The sequence below is a fragment of the Lemur catta genome, chromosome X (genome assembly GCF_020740605.2).
Source record: "Lemur catta isolate mLemCat1 chromosome X, mLemCat1.pri, whole genome shotgun sequence".
NCBI lineage: Eukaryota > Metazoa > Chordata > Mammalia > Primates > Lemuridae > Lemur > Lemur catta.
The window spans coordinates 7,584,011-7,598,881 of NC_059155.1; the positions used below are offsets into that span (position 1 = coordinate 7,584,011).

The 14,871-nt window shown below is 47.6% G+C and overlaps 3 protein-coding genes across 3 annotated transcripts in view; 2 read left to right on the plus strand and 1 right to left on the minus strand.

The window, feature by feature from the left end:
• The window catches only part of F8 (coagulation factor VIII), a 108,855-nt gene that overhangs the window by 20,368 nt on the left and 73,616 nt on the right, over window positions 1-14,871 (minus strand). The window contains exons 20-21 of the mRNA XM_045538788.1: window positions 14,180-14,265; window positions 9,291-9,446 (exon numbers count right to left, since the gene is read on the minus strand). Coding sequence (XP_045394744.1) covers window positions 9,291-9,446; window positions 14,180-14,265 — 242 coding nt within the window. The remainder of the gene's footprint in view (window positions 1-9,290; window positions 9,447-14,179; window positions 14,266-14,871) is intronic.
• On the plus strand, window positions 608-992 carry LOC123628802 (histone H2A-Bbd type 2/3). The gene has a single exon (XM_045538767.1). The coding sequence runs from the start codon at window positions 608-610 to the stop codon at window positions 947-949; it is 342 nt and encodes a 113-aa protein (XP_045394723.1). The 3' UTR covers window positions 950-992.
• Window positions 2,594-4,849, plus strand: F8A1 (coagulation factor VIII associated 1). The gene has a single exon (XM_045538789.1). The coding sequence runs from the start codon at window positions 2,614-2,616 to the stop codon at window positions 3,727-3,729; it is 1,116 nt and encodes a 371-aa protein (XP_045394745.1). The 5' UTR covers window positions 2,594-2,613; the 3' UTR covers window positions 3,730-4,849.

Here is a 14,871-nt window from a genome sequence, read left to right on the forward strand (position 1 = left end):
CAGGTTATCAGTTGCCAGGGACTATGGGGAGTGTGGGGCTAGTGGGGGTGGGGTGGCGGTGGCATGTGTGCGGGTGCGTGTGTACCTGGGACGTGGTGCGGGGTATGGGGAGTGACTGCTTGATGGGTACAGGGGTTTCTTCTAGGGGTGGTGATAATGTTTTGCAGCTAGATGGTCGTGATGGCTGCACAACACTGTGAATGTACTTAATGGCACTGAGTCGCACCCACCCTTCCCCACCCCTCCATCTTTGGCACCATGTTCCCATCCAGTAGGAAGCCGCAGTTCCCGCAAGGAGAGGGTCCAGGGGCGAGGGTGAGCAGCATCCTCCCACCCCACGGCCTGCCAGTTCTAAGCCCAGGCCTGCTGCACACGGGCCACCTGGGAGGCAATGACGTCACCGGACGTGCGTGTCACGCAGCCGGCTCCCCGACCAATGAGGGACCGGTCCGTCGTCGTTAGGGTACAGAGCACTGGACTGAGGTCGTTAGGGAACAGAGCACTGGACTGAGGTCGTTAGGGTACAGAGTACTGGACTGAGGACTGGCACCTTGAGAGGCATCGCGTCGAGCTAGGCCGGGCGGAGATATCTCACGCATTGTCCAGCATGTCGGGCAGGCAGAGCCGTGGAGGGTCGTCCCATCGTCAGAGCCGGACCTGCCGTCGCACAGCCAGAGCTGAGCTGGTGTTCTCGGTGAGCCACATGGAGCGCCTTCTGCGGGAGGGCCGCTATGGCCCGCGGCTGAGCGGCAGTGCCCCCGTTTTCCTCGCGGCCGTCATCCAGTACCTGACGGCCAAGGTCCTGGAGCTGGCAGGCAACGAGGCCCAGGACAGCGACAGGAGGCGCATCACCCCGGAGATGGTGGACATGGTCATCCACAACAACCCGCTGCTAAGTGGCCTCTTCAGGACGACCATCGTGTCCCGGGTGGCCCCGGGCCAGGAGTAGCTGCTGACACCTGGCTCCCGGGCCTCGGCCGTCCTTCCCCCCAACCGTTTATCTGCCCACCAGGAGCCAAACTCGCCCCTCTCTCTGGCCAGCCAGGGCAACCCCGCTTGCCCTGCGCATTGAGCAAGTTCTGTCAATAAAGCCTTTAAAGAAACCGAGGGGCCTGCTTGAGTCACTTGGCGTCGGAGGGGGTGGTGAGACATCCATAGCCGGAGGGAGGGAAGGGCAGGCGCTGGGGGACTCGGGGTCTGGGGTGTGGAGGGAGTCACGGATGCCACGGAGGAACAGAGACATCTATAACTGGAGGGAGGGAAGGGCAGGGGGTGGGGGTCCCAGGGTGAGGTGGGGTGGCAGTTGGGGATGGCACAGTGGAGCAGGGACATCCATAGTGGAAAGGAGGCAAAGGCAGGGGGTTTGGGTCTCGGAGTGGAGTGGGGTGTGGTGGGGTGGGATTCAGGGATGGCACATAAGAGCAGAGACATCCACAGCGCAGTGACGGAAGGGCAGGACGTGGGGGTCTCGGGGTAAGGTGGGGTGGGGTGGGAGTCAGGGATGGCACATAGGAGCAGAGACATCCATAGAGGGAGGGAGGGAAGGGCATGGGGTGGGGGTCTCGGGGTGCCCTGGGGTTGGGCGGGAGTCAGGGATGCGACTGAGGAGCAGAGACATCTATAACCGGAGGGAGGGAAGGGCAAGGTTTGGGGGTATCAGGATGCGACCGTGTGGAGAGGGAGACAGGGATGACAAGGTGGAGCACAGATATCCATAATGCAGGGAGGGAAAGACAGGCGGTGGGGGTCTCGGGGTGGAGTGGGGTAGGGTGGGAGTCAAGGATGGCACAGAGGGGCAGAGACATGCATAGTGCAGTGAGGGAAGGGCAGGCGGTGGGGGTCTCAGGGTGTTGTGGTGGGGTGGGAGTCAGGGACGGCACAGAGGAGCAGTCTCTCCCTGGGACAGTGCAGAGGTTGGCCCTGGGTGGGAAGTGCTGGCTAGGGTGGGGGCACAGAGACTCCCCCATAGGCCCTCAGCAAGTCAAGGCCTGCCTGGTGAATTCCCCAGTCATGGGGTTCGCTGGGGTGTAGCTCAAGATCATGACTGCGGTGTCTTCTAAAGGCAGCCAGTGTTGGGGTGCAGAGGTGAAAGAAGCGGTCCGCATGGGCTCCAATGGGGCAGGGACTTTGGGCGGGAACAGAGGAGTGATGAGGGGAACAGCCCAGAAATACAGAAACACGGAATGAGGGTCACGCAGGGTCACGAGTGTAGCTTTGTTGGTGTCCAAATGGAGACGCTATGGGACGCCCTTAGCAACAGAGAGACGAGCGGAACCTAGCAACGTTTGGCGCCAGGCCTGGCCCCGCCTGCCGCTCAGGATCCTGGATTTGATTTGCGTACAGAGCAGGCGTCCGGGCAGCCTCCGCCCCAAATCCCTTGATTTGCATATGCCGCTGGCACCTGGGCCAGGCCTCGCCTCCGATCCCGCTCTTTGCATATCACCAGGGCAACGGCTCTGCCTAGGCCTCCCGAGCGGGCTCGGGCTCCCGAGCGGGCGCGGTTTCGCCGGCCAGCCTCTGGGAGACGCAGGGCACGTCGCGGCCCCGCAACCGGTGGTGCCGCCGCGTCCGCTGGCTGCGTCAGCGCGCCCAGAAGCCCTTGGGACGGCGACCATGGCGGCGGCGGCGACCGGCCTGGGCGGCGGCACGGGTCACGGCCAGGATGCCGGGGACTTCCTGGCCCGGTACCGGCTGGTGTCGAACAAGCTGAAGAAGCGGTTCCTGCGGAAGCCAAACGTGGCGGAGGCCGGCGAGCAGTTCGGGCAGCTGGGCCGCGAGCTGCGCGCCCAGGAGTGCCTGCCGTACGCGGCCTGGTGCCAGCTGGCGGTGGCGCGCTGCCAGCAGGCGCTTTTCCACGGGCCCGGGGAGGCGCTGGCCCTCACCGAGGCCGCGCGCCTCTTCCTGCGGCAGGAGCGCGACGCGCGCCAGCGCCTGGTCTGCCCCGCCGCCTACGGGGAGCCGCTGCAGGCCGCCGCCAGCGCCCTGGGCGCCGCCGTGCGCCTGCACCTCGAGCTGGGCCAGCCGGCCGCCGCCGCCGCCCTCTGCCTCGAGCTGGCCGCCGCCCTGCGCGACCTGGGCCAGCCGGCCGCCGCCGCGGGCCACTTCCAGCGCGCCGCCCAGCTCCAGCTGCCCCAGCTGCCGCTGGCCGCGCTGCAGGCGCTCGGCGAGGCTGCCTCCTGCCAGCTGCTGGCGCGCGACCACGACGGCGCCTTGGCGGTCTTCACGCGCATGCAGCGCCTGGCGCGGGAGCACGGCGGCCATCCCGTGCAGCCACTGCCGCCGCCGCCGCCGCCGCCGGGGCCCCAGCCGGGCCCCGGCGCGACACCCGCCCTGCCGGCCGCGCTGCTCCCTCCGAACGCCGGCTCCACGGCTCCTCCTCCCGCAGCCCTGGGCGCCTTCTCCGACGTGCTGGTCCGCTGCGAGGTGTCTCGCGTGCTCCTGCTGCTGCTCCTGCAACCACCGCCCGGCAAGCTGCTGCCGGAGCACGCCCAGACCCTGGAGAAGTACTCCTGGGAGGCTTTTGACAGCCACGGGCAGGAAAGCGGTGGCCAGCTTCCCGAGGAGCTCTTTCTGCTGCTCCAGTCCCTGGTCATGGCCACCCACGAAAAGGACACGGAAGCCATCAAGTCGCTGCAGGTGGACATGTGGCCACTGTTGACTGCTGAGCAGAACCACCTGCTTCACCTCGTTCTGCAAGAAGCCATCTCCCCCTCGGGACAGGGGATCTGATGATAAATCACGGTAACCAAATGACTTTGTGCCTGCTGCTATCAAACCTCACACATCCGCCTTTGCATTTGGGGAGAAAGAAGAGACATCGTTCCTGGTTCTACGTTTTATGTTACCCCTGTTGCCACCGTAGGAATGTAGTGGACTGAAAGTTACCTGTATCCCAAACGCTTATTTTCATAATAGTGGGAGAAAAACACATTTCGATAGAATCAGAGTAGAGGATATGGCTCTCTTCCAAAAAACTGCAACGTAAAAATGAGAATCCCTTTAATCTCCTTCCTCCTCTTCCCCCACCCAGCGCCGCCTCCCACCCCCATCTTTGTTTCATAGTGACGATTTCATTTTGCAGGGCTCCGTCTAATTTCCTGAGCTATGTGATTTCATCGTGACCCTCACTGCTTAGACACTAGCATCTCTGTGTCTTTGTGATCACCAGATCGCTCCCTTGACTCACCCGCACTATCCCGACGCGCGGGAGTCATTTTATTCCCTCCAACTTTGTTGTTGCTGCAGCCCTAAATCCAGGATAACGCTCTTCTAGTACCCTTCACCTGTGGTTTAGATGGACTCCATCTGTACAATGTGACTATCTCATCTACTTGTCAGGGGGCAAAAGGCAGCACCAGATAGTTCTCTTTCAGGTCCAGGATGTCTTCGTTCATTTGAAATTTACAGTAGGCCTAGTACGTGGGCCTAGTGTGGGGAGCAATGAATCTACAGCGGCCATCTGTGAGGCAGTCCTTACTCAGATCCCTGCAATGCAACTGTGTCCAGTGCAACAGCGCCAGTGCCAGTGTATCTGTTTGCATTGGAATTCACAGTTCTGGCTCTATTCCAGGAGGTATCTGGAATCTACATTGCGGCTTTTATTTAACTCAAATATTTAAATCAGAGCATGGCTCTTTGGTATTGTGTGATCCCGCGAATGCAAGGCAGTGTCCTCCTTGTTCCCCAACAGCAGGAGGCCGTTCTATTTTAAAACACTAAGTTTCCAAGGCTTTTTGGTCCAGATGTTACATGCAAACCAAATTAGGTGTTTTCTTATCGATTGAGTTATTTTTACACTTTAGACAGTGATGATATGAACCTTCTGAAAATAAAGTCTTTCTCAAACATTCAACTTTGGGAAAGTGCATCCTTTAGACTGAAATTGTACACAATAAGTAATCTTTGGGGCTACTGAGGACACAGTTGGGGGCGGGGGAGGTGATGTTTTTGTCTTGTGTTTTTGTTGGTGTTGTTTGGAGGGTGGGGGAGAGGTGTGGAGGGTGGTCACTGTGAGTTAAGTGCCTCAAAATGGGTGGGACTTTTAGGGTATTCTTTTCTGCTTCTAGTTCTACTGCAATGAGATGGAAGTGATGGGAAATACAGGAGCGGCCCATTTGTGACAGATCCAGCCACCATTCATCTGCTCCCACTTGGCTGCCAGGAAGAGTCCTACGGAGTCCTAAAAGCCTAGGCCAACTTACTGCAAAAGTGGTAAGGGCGTATGCTCCTTTAGTCTTTGGCTTTTTTTTTTTCCTTTCCTGGTACACTCCTCTCAACCCGGGCTGCAGGCCTGGCCAGCTGCCTTATTCTCTTATGGCCCAATAATGTTGAGGTGTTATGGAGCATGACTGGCAATAATTTGTTGGGTTCGGGCTTAAGGAGAAGCCTCCTTAGGCCTCTGGGTCAGGTAGGTGAGGGGAGGGATAACCAGAGAGTCAGGTATTGGGTATATAGGCATAATTCTAGGAAACACTAAAACTCCTTGTTTTCCATTTGCTATTGGCTCATTCATGTATCTCACTCAGAAACTTAACAGCAGGCATAACCGCGCCAAGGCCAGATTTCACCATTTCTCACAGAGTTCTCTTGTAATTTGTCCCTCTAATACCAACATTAACGCTGATTTCTAACATGCCAAAGACAAATATCTTTCAAGGACATGATTAGTTTGCTTTTTAACTTGAAAACTGAGGGGAAAGGTCCTTATCATTGAAATGTTCATGGATGATTCCAAATTCACATTCAAAATATTTTAAACTATTGAACATGGTGGCAGTGATCCTTGAAGGGTGTTGGGGTTCCCCTTCTCCCCATTATGAGGTGCTCCTACAATGAGAAATATTGCTTATGAAAGAGTGTTTTATATGTCGATGGTACAAAGGCATTCGAGAACCATGACGTTGGAGGAAGATGATCAAGACTGAAATTAGTAAGTTTAGGCAAGCTCTGGGATCCAGAGGGTTCTGGTACTAAGGGTTAATGTTAACTGTCTAGGCATCTCTACTGTTATTAGAGTAGACCAGCAGTGCAGTCCACAGTTTTTGTATAAAGGGCCAGAGAGGTAGAAATATGTCAGTCTTTACAGGCCACAGGTGGTTTCTGTCGCCAACTCTTCTTAGTTTGTTTTTGTAATCCTTTAAACGTGTAACAACCATTCATAACTCAGTCCACATAAAAGCAGACTGCAGGCCAAATTCGTGGGCTATATTTTGCCCCTTCCTGTGTTAGAACTCAATGACTGTTTGCTAAAGGAATAAACCTCATGAGAGTGGTTGATAAATGATAAGTAAGTTATCCTTATCACTGAAAGACAAAGTTCGAAAATAAATGAACTAGGCATTCAACTCTAGAGTCTAGGAAACAAACCAACCAACCAAAGGAAAGTAAAGGAGAATTTTTAAAGGTTTGAACAGAAATTAATCAATTAGAAACAGCTCTTTCAAAATCATGTTTGATTTTAAAACCAAGAGTTGATTCTTTGAGAAACCAATACAATAGAGAACCATTTGCCAACTCTGATAAAGAGGGAGAAAGACATATATGTGTGTTTACAGATACAGATACGTGGCACGGGAAGGGAGATAAGACTCTACCATACATATTTACAGCAGTTTACTCAAGGCAACACAAATGAGAGTACCAATAACCATGAAAGGATTGGAAAAGGCAGTCAAGTATCTGTCTCTAAATAAGGAACAATGCTCAAGTGGCTTTTTCATCTACAAAATGCCTACATTAATTAAACTATTCTAGAACAATAGTTTCATGGGAAAAAATGGAAGCTTTTCCAATTTATTTTCAAGTTTGATGTAACTCTCATGCCAAATCCTGATAAGTAGAGCCCCTGGCAAAGGTAAACCAATTTTATTCGTGAATATAGAGAAGTTCTAAAAATAAAATGTTGGCAAATTGGATCCAGCTAAATTTTAAGTGATTATACACTATGACTGAGCAAAGTTTTCCTAGGAGTTAGCACAGTTGTGTACTGAAGCCCTCTTGCACTGGCTTGTGAAAGCCAATTGTGTACATCTCTTCCCAACTCTGCATTCAATGATATCACATCTGTAGCTTGAAGTCAGGCATGATGGGAGTAGTATTTATATCATGGAAATCAGCAAATTCTACAAACCAAGGGCTTTTCTCCCTAACCTCTCGTCACTTTGCCCCTGAGTTGGTTGTTTATCACTTGCCAGCACACTATTGAATGTTAAGAGTAACTTGATAACAGGAAAGAGAGGGAATGTGATCATGTCAAAGATGCCAGAAAAACATTTGACAAAATTCAGCTGCCATTCCAAATAAAGTAGGAATAGAAGGAAACTTTTTAAACATGATTTTAAAGTATTTGTTTGAAACTGGGTGAACAATACATTAAATAGTAAACATGGGATACATTCCCATTAAAGTCAGGAACGAGATAGGCTTATTGGTTGGTGCAGTTGTGTGTCTGTGTGTATGTATGTATCTCAATCACAAAAACATTTAGGGTGATTGCTATTTCCTGTTTCCCAGGTACTGTCAGCACCAATTACTGTATGAAATAGGGTTCCAACAAAGAACATGGAACACACAAATGAGGATAATTTGAGGAAGATTTAATAAAGGTACTAGTTCAGAAGGTGGGGGGACAGGGTATTACCATCTCTAGACCTGAAAGGATAAGGAGAGAATTGGGTAGATTGTTTTAGTGGCTTAAAGAATGACCACAAATTCTTTGACATTCCTCCCGTTGAGAATTAGGGTCTGTTTCCCTTCCCCTTGAATCTGGGTGGATGTGTGATTTGATTATAACCAACAGGATGTATTGAAAGTGATGCTGCGTAACATAGAAGACTAGGTCAGAAAAGCTGATGTAGTCTCCACCTTGTTAGCTGGAAAACTTAACTTGGAGGCCCTAAGATGACATGTAAGAAGTCCGACTACCTTGATACTGACATGCTGTGAGAAAGCCCAGGCCTCAGGGTAAAGCCACGTAAAGTTACTTCAGTCAACAACTGCAGATTCTGTCCTAGCTGAAAGCCATTACCAGCCACCAGAAATGCAAATAAAGATACTTCCACATGATTCCAGTACCAAGCTGTTAAATATCCTTGGCTGAGGTCCCAGATGTGGAGCAGACACTGCCCATCCCCACTGTGCCCTGTCCAGCGTCCTGACCTACAGAATCCATGAACAAAACAAAATGTTTGTTCTTATGACATCAAATTTTGGAGTGGTTTGGTGCACAGCAATAGTAACTGGTACAGGTAGAGAAAGCCCCTCTGAGGGGAGCAGTGACCTTCAGTGGACAGATACAGTCACAAGGAGGAAGTCAGGATAATAAACGTGCCAACCTTACTCTCCTTCTTTCCTCTAATCTTTTGCCAGTGCTCCCTGTTGGTGAAACCCAACGAAAAGTTAGAGGACGAGGTAGCCTGTTGTATTCTATACAGGCTTGCATCACAGAACAAGAAGCAGGGCAGAGAAGCAGGAAAATGGATGTAAAGGGGCAAACAAAAGTTATCTTGTGCAGGGCCATCTGTGGACTTTGAACTTTATTCTGAAGACAAGAAGAAGACATTGAGAGCTTTTAGGCAGGAGATTGATAAGATGATTATTCTGAAAATGATGTGCAGCTTTTACTGGAGACGAGAAACAAGGGAAGACTAGTTAGAAGCGTAACATAATAGATCAAGTGTGAGGTGATGGGGCCTTGGTAAGAGCAGTATGAGTGGAAATAAGGAAGTGATGTGAGAGGCAAAGGGAGAATTGACCAGATTCATGGATCAATTCATCAGGGGGGATAAAAATGAGGGAAGAGTAGGCAAAAATGCTAAGGCTTTAAACCTTTTTAAATAAAGGTCTTGAGCCCATCCTTAAAAATTCATCGATTTTCAAGGTTTCACCCATCCATTCATGTGGAAGACACAAATTTTTTTCTCCATTCATGGTTTTACCCTGTAAACTCAAGTATTTCACGTACTCCCCACTGGACATTTCAACCTGATTGCCCTATCATCACCTCAAAGCTAGGACATCCATAAGCAAACTCACAATCTTATCAATGCACTCAGTCCTGAAGCACATATTTCTGTCAATAGAGCATCTTTTCATTTCTAGCATCTGTGAGAACCTTGACACTACTACATTTTTGTTTATATTTCCACAATCACTCCTAATGCCCGAAGGTGAAAAATTCTTTTTTGGAGTTAAGTTTGCAGAAGCTAGGAGCGTCTGTCCAATATCTGAAATCTGTCAAGAACTCTTTAAAGAAGAATTCATGCAATCTATTGAAAGGACTAATTACATACCATTAAGGTCCCAGTGGAATTTCCTCGATAAGTCTGCCACTTCTTCCCATCAAGACTATACATGATGATAAACTGAGAGATGTAGAGGCTGGAGAGCTTCTGACGGGCACCCTGGGTCTTGATGCCGTGAATAATCATTGGTTCCAACAGATCCACCTACCAATTAAAACAACACTTTAACTTGTTTTTAAATGTGTGTACTACCTCCTGAAATTAATTATTGGCTGAGGAAGAATCTACATTGGTACGGATGTGCCCAGCATTACCTTAGATGTGCAGGTGAAGCAGACACCAATGTTGAAATTTGGACACGTGTGTGAAACTGTGGGATAAACAGTGGGAATGAGTAGGAAAGTGCCTATTGAGTTCTCAGCCTGCTTTCTGGCAAACTAGACTATTTCCAAATCATTGAGTCCCCAGTGCCTCTGCATACACATCCTTTATGCTGCCTATGTGGACCCACATAATCTAATGCTTTGCCCACACTCAGCCTCAGCCTAGCCAAAGCCAATTTCCTTCCCACTCCCCAGACCAGCCCCATCCCAACATCACTATCAATGATAAACTGCTACGCCTCCTTGAAGCGTTATTCAGAAAGTATTTCTCCTGATTAGCCTTCTCTGATTCACCCAGACAGATTTAGTGCTGCTTCTTCTATGCTTCCACTTCACTTTATACATGACTTCATTATAGCAAATTGTTGCACCATATTATAAAGGCTTCTTTGCTTTTCTGCCTTCCTTATTAGACCAAGATCCTTAGGGCAGTAAACCTGTTTGAGTTACCTAACATTTCTGTGTCTCAATTTGTTTATCTGTAAAGTGGAGATAATATTAGTGTTTGTCTCAAAGGGTTACCATAAGGATCAAAGAGTTAATACATGTAATGTGGTGAGTTCAGTGCCTAGCACATACCAAACACTCCATAAATGTTAGTTTTTATATTCTCTCTAGCCCCAGCACCTAACATGGTATCTGGTATAATACTGATGCATAGCAAATGCTTTGGAATGAGTGAGTGAATATGGCACAGTGGTAAGGAATGGTTGGTTCTTAAAGAAGAGATCATGGACCATGCAGCATTATAAGAGGTATCAGTTTCTGCCCTAACAAGCAAGACAAACTTAACGTGTTCTTACAGAAGCCTGGCATGTCCAGATTGGACTAGTCATGACTCTTGTGCTTAATAACAGTGTCCTTCAGTTGACTGTAAGTTCCACACATACACTCATTCAAAGAATGTTTTTTAGCACTTGGTTTGTGCCAAGCACTGTTTTAGGTACTGGGAATAGAGTAGTAAACAAGAAATAGAACCCTGCCCTCATGGAACTTACATTTGAGTAGGAGAAACAGACTCTATATCATTTATATGTTTTTATTTGTTTACAGCATCAAGTAGTGATAGGTGCAGGAGAAAAGAAGCCGTGTAACAGGACAGAGTGTGTCAAGGTCTTCAGAAGCTACAGCATTGTCTTTTCCCAGATTAGATGTTATTCCCAATTGAAGGCAGTTTATTTTTCATCTGGGTGTTGTGGCATAAAGAACTGAAAGCACCAGTTGCAAAAATCATGATTTTTATTTAATTGACTTGTATTGTTTCTTTATGTAGCTAGAGTATAAGAGTTCTTTATTGTACCACTGATTATTGTGTCTTCTAGCAGTTTTAATAAAGACTTGCCAGGCCAATTTACATTTTGTAACTGAGGAATGCTTGGCAAAGTGCCAAGCTTATCTACTTCATCTTCTTGTGCCTCTTCTACATTCTAATTGGCACCTGGGAGCAGTTTGGAAATTACAGATTCAATAGCTTCACTTATGTATCCAGCCAGGTATTTCAACGTAACTGCAAGACACATCTCTCTACTAGGAAGTGAGCAAGGTAGTAATGAGTTTCGTGGTATGAAAGTATAAACATTGCAGCTGCATATCTCCATGGGGCCTACCAACTTCCCGCTGCCGTATGTGCCTGGTCTTGGTCACCCAGTGCCCCTCAACCAGCTCAGGGCTCTTGTGCCTGGGGGCCAGGCTGTTGTACACTCTTCAGGTCTTCTCGCCAGAATAGATGCCTACCCCAACTCCCTTCCTTGTTAGCACCCCTATCAACTCCATCTCCATGCCTGCTGGCTCCCTGAAACCATTTCTTTATTTTATAAAGTTACCATATCAAGGCTGGGCATGGTGGCTCATGCCTGTAATCCTAGCCCTCTGGGAAGCTGAGGCAGGAGGATCGCTCGAGGTCAGGGGTTCGAGACCAGCCTGAGTAAGAGCGATACTCTGTCCCTACTAAAAATAGAAAAATTAGTGAGGCATGGTGGCATGTGCCTATAGCCCCAGCTACTCGGGAGGCTGAGGCAGAAGGATTGCTTGAGCCCAGGAGTTGGAGACTGCAGTGAGCTAGGCTAATGCCATGGCACTCTAGCCCAGGTAACAAAGCAAGACTCTCTCAAAAAAAATAAAAATAAAATAAAATAAAAAATAAAGTTACTAGATCAAGAACATGTCTAGCTGGACCTAAGTAGGAAAGATGGCAAAAACCACCTTGAGGATGAGGTGATTTAATAGGGGTTGGATGATAATACAATTAGGTGTATTTGTAACTGGTTTAATTACCATAAACAAACAGTAATAGTTAATAGATGATTATCAACTTAAAGGGAGCATTCTAGAAACAGGATAGTATAACCGTTATGAATTAGGCCTCTGGAGCCCAACTATCCAACAATCAGCCGCTTATTGGCTGTGTGACTTGGGGCACAATATCTAACTTCTGTATTTTTTTTTTTTTTTTTTGAGACAGAGTGTCACTTTGTTGCCCGGGCTAGAGTGAGTGCCGTGGCGTCAGCCTCGCTCACAGCAACCTCAAACTCCTGGGCTTAAGCGATCCTACTGCCTCAGCCTCCCAAGTAGCTGGGACTACAGGCATGTGCCACCATGCCCGGCTAATTTTTTCTATATATATTTTTAGTTGTCCAGATAGTTTATTTCTATTTTTAGTAGAGACGGGGTCTCGCTCAGGCTGGTCTCGAACTCCTGACCTTGAGCGATCCACCCGCCTCGGCCTCCCAGAGTGCTAGGATTACAGGCGTGAGCCACCGCGCCCGGCCTAACTTCTGTATTTTTAAGTTTCCTTATCTGAAATGAGAATGATAGTAACATCTGCCTCATAAGGTTGTGATAAGGATTTAGTAGGTTGATTTGTGTTGAGTACATACTAAGGAAACCCTGTCTACTTCAATATTTTGATCACGACTTTGCTGGAATATTAGCAAGTTTACTGATCAAATCAGTAAATGATGTGAAACTTGGAAGACTAGGAAATACTTTGGGAGACTGAAGCTTGGCAAGCTGAGACAATGGGGCAAATCTAATAAGGTGAAACTTAACAGGCTGTGTCACTCAGGGTTCTTTGGCTAGGCATGGATAAGACACTCTGTTTACTAGTCTCATCAGATTGTATCCAGTGAGGAAGATATAATTCCACAAACAGAAATAAGAATATAACAGATGCAAAGCATCCAACTAGATAAAAAATGTCCACTATATAGGGATATGTGGAAGGTTGAAAATGCTAACCATAGACATTCAAGATGAAGAACATGTGGTTTGATAGAAGCACAAACAAAGAAAAATACTTAAAGATTAGTTAATGGCAGCTCGAATTGAGTCAAAATTGGCAGTGTCTACAAAACATAACAAAAAGATGAGTTGCTGTGGCATTAACAGACATGCTCTTGGTGTCTGCTTACTGGTAAGCCAGTTTATTTTTCTCTGGCCCCTATTTACTATTTTAACCTCAAAAAATATATAAGAGCAGATGCGGTCTTGCAAAAAAGGAAAACATATAGGGAATGTCCTCTGCCAACTAGGAAGAGGAAGAAGACTGGTACACTACAAGAAGAGGATGGAGGTGGGGGAAGAAGGTGGTCAAACGTGTGTACATTAGTCCCTCTCCAGGCTTCGAGTACCAGGGTTGGGAGGCCTGTTAGGTAGGTTGAGAGCAAAGCTGGAAGCAAAAGAGTTTCCTCCATTTTTCCATATTTTCAGATATGTTGAGTTAAATAAAATGTATTATTAAAATGAATTTCACATGTCTTAAAAATTGGCTACTAGGCCGATGCGGTGGCTCACACCTGTAATCCTAGCACTCTGGGAGGCTGAGGCAGGTGGATCGTTTGAGCTCAGGAGTTTGAGACTGGCCTGAGCAAGAGTGAGACCTTGTCTCTACTAAAAATAGAAAGAAATTATCTGCACAGCCAAAACTATATAGAAAAAAATGAGCCGGGCATGGTGGCACATGCCTGTAGTCCCAGCTACTCGGGAGGCTGAGGCAGGAGGATAGCTTAAGCCCAGGAGTTTGAGGTTGCTGTGAGCGAGGGTGACACCACAGCACTCTAGCGAGGGCAACAGACTGAGACTCTGTCTCAAAAAAAAACAAAAGAATTATCTACTAGGAAATGTAAAATTGCACATGTGGTTTGCATTTGTGGCTCGCATATTTCTATTGGACAGCACTGCTCTAGGGGAAACGGGAAGGGGAGAAAAATCTGAAAGACTCAGTCCTTTAAAAGAAATTGAGTTAACCAACTTAAAAACACTATTTTGGTTATTGATTCCAACTTCGTTTACCAGACTGAACTAAGTAGATGTTTCCTATAACTCAGAGGTGTCGAATTCAAGAAGAAAGACAGATTCAGTTTTAGAAGTTATTTTCTTTGCTTGTGGGATGGGGGATTGAACCATTTGTTTTTATATTAACATAAAGGGCACCGGAGGACTCAAAGACACCTAGGCAGTTGGAAGCATCTAATGATAGCACACACAGTCTTGAGAGATGATGAGTTCAATATTATAGGAAGTATTCAGATGTTCTAATTGATGAAATTTGCTAACCTTGATCCAGGAAAAGGGCTCCTTGGTGCTCCAGGCATTGATTGATCCAGAATAATGAAGTCTGGCCAGCTTTGGGGCCCACTGTCCTTTGCCCAAGAAAGGGAAGAGAGATTAAATTCAGCTGGGTTGGTCCTAGACACTTGGGAATAAAATTATTCTCTTGAGAAAGGTTAATCCTAGCTGTGGAGAAGACAGAGAGAAGCATAAAGACTTGATAGCAGTATTGATTGCTATGTAGAGATTGTGCTTGTCCTTGTCCATTCTATTTTCTAAAAAAATTTAATAATTTTATTGATTGTTAGCACCTCTAGTTAATTTGTTACCAGAATTACCAAATAATATTCTTTCCTTATTATACAATGTATGCTCATTGTAGAAAATCAGAATATGGTAAAGGAAAATAAAAGTAAGTAAAAGTAAATATTAAAGAAATTTAAAAGCATAATCCTTCCACTCTGGGAAAAATATTACTATTTTGCTATATAACTGTCCAGCTTCTTTTTCAAGGGGATTTTTTTCTCTTGAAAATAAGGGTTGGCAAACTTTTTTCTATAAAGGGCCAGATACTTAATAATTTAGGCTTTGGGCCGGGCGCGGTGGCTCACGCCTGTAATCCTAGCACTCTGGGAGGCCGAGGCGGGTGGATCGCTCAAGGTCAGGAGTTCGAGACAAGCCTGAGCAAGAGCGAGACA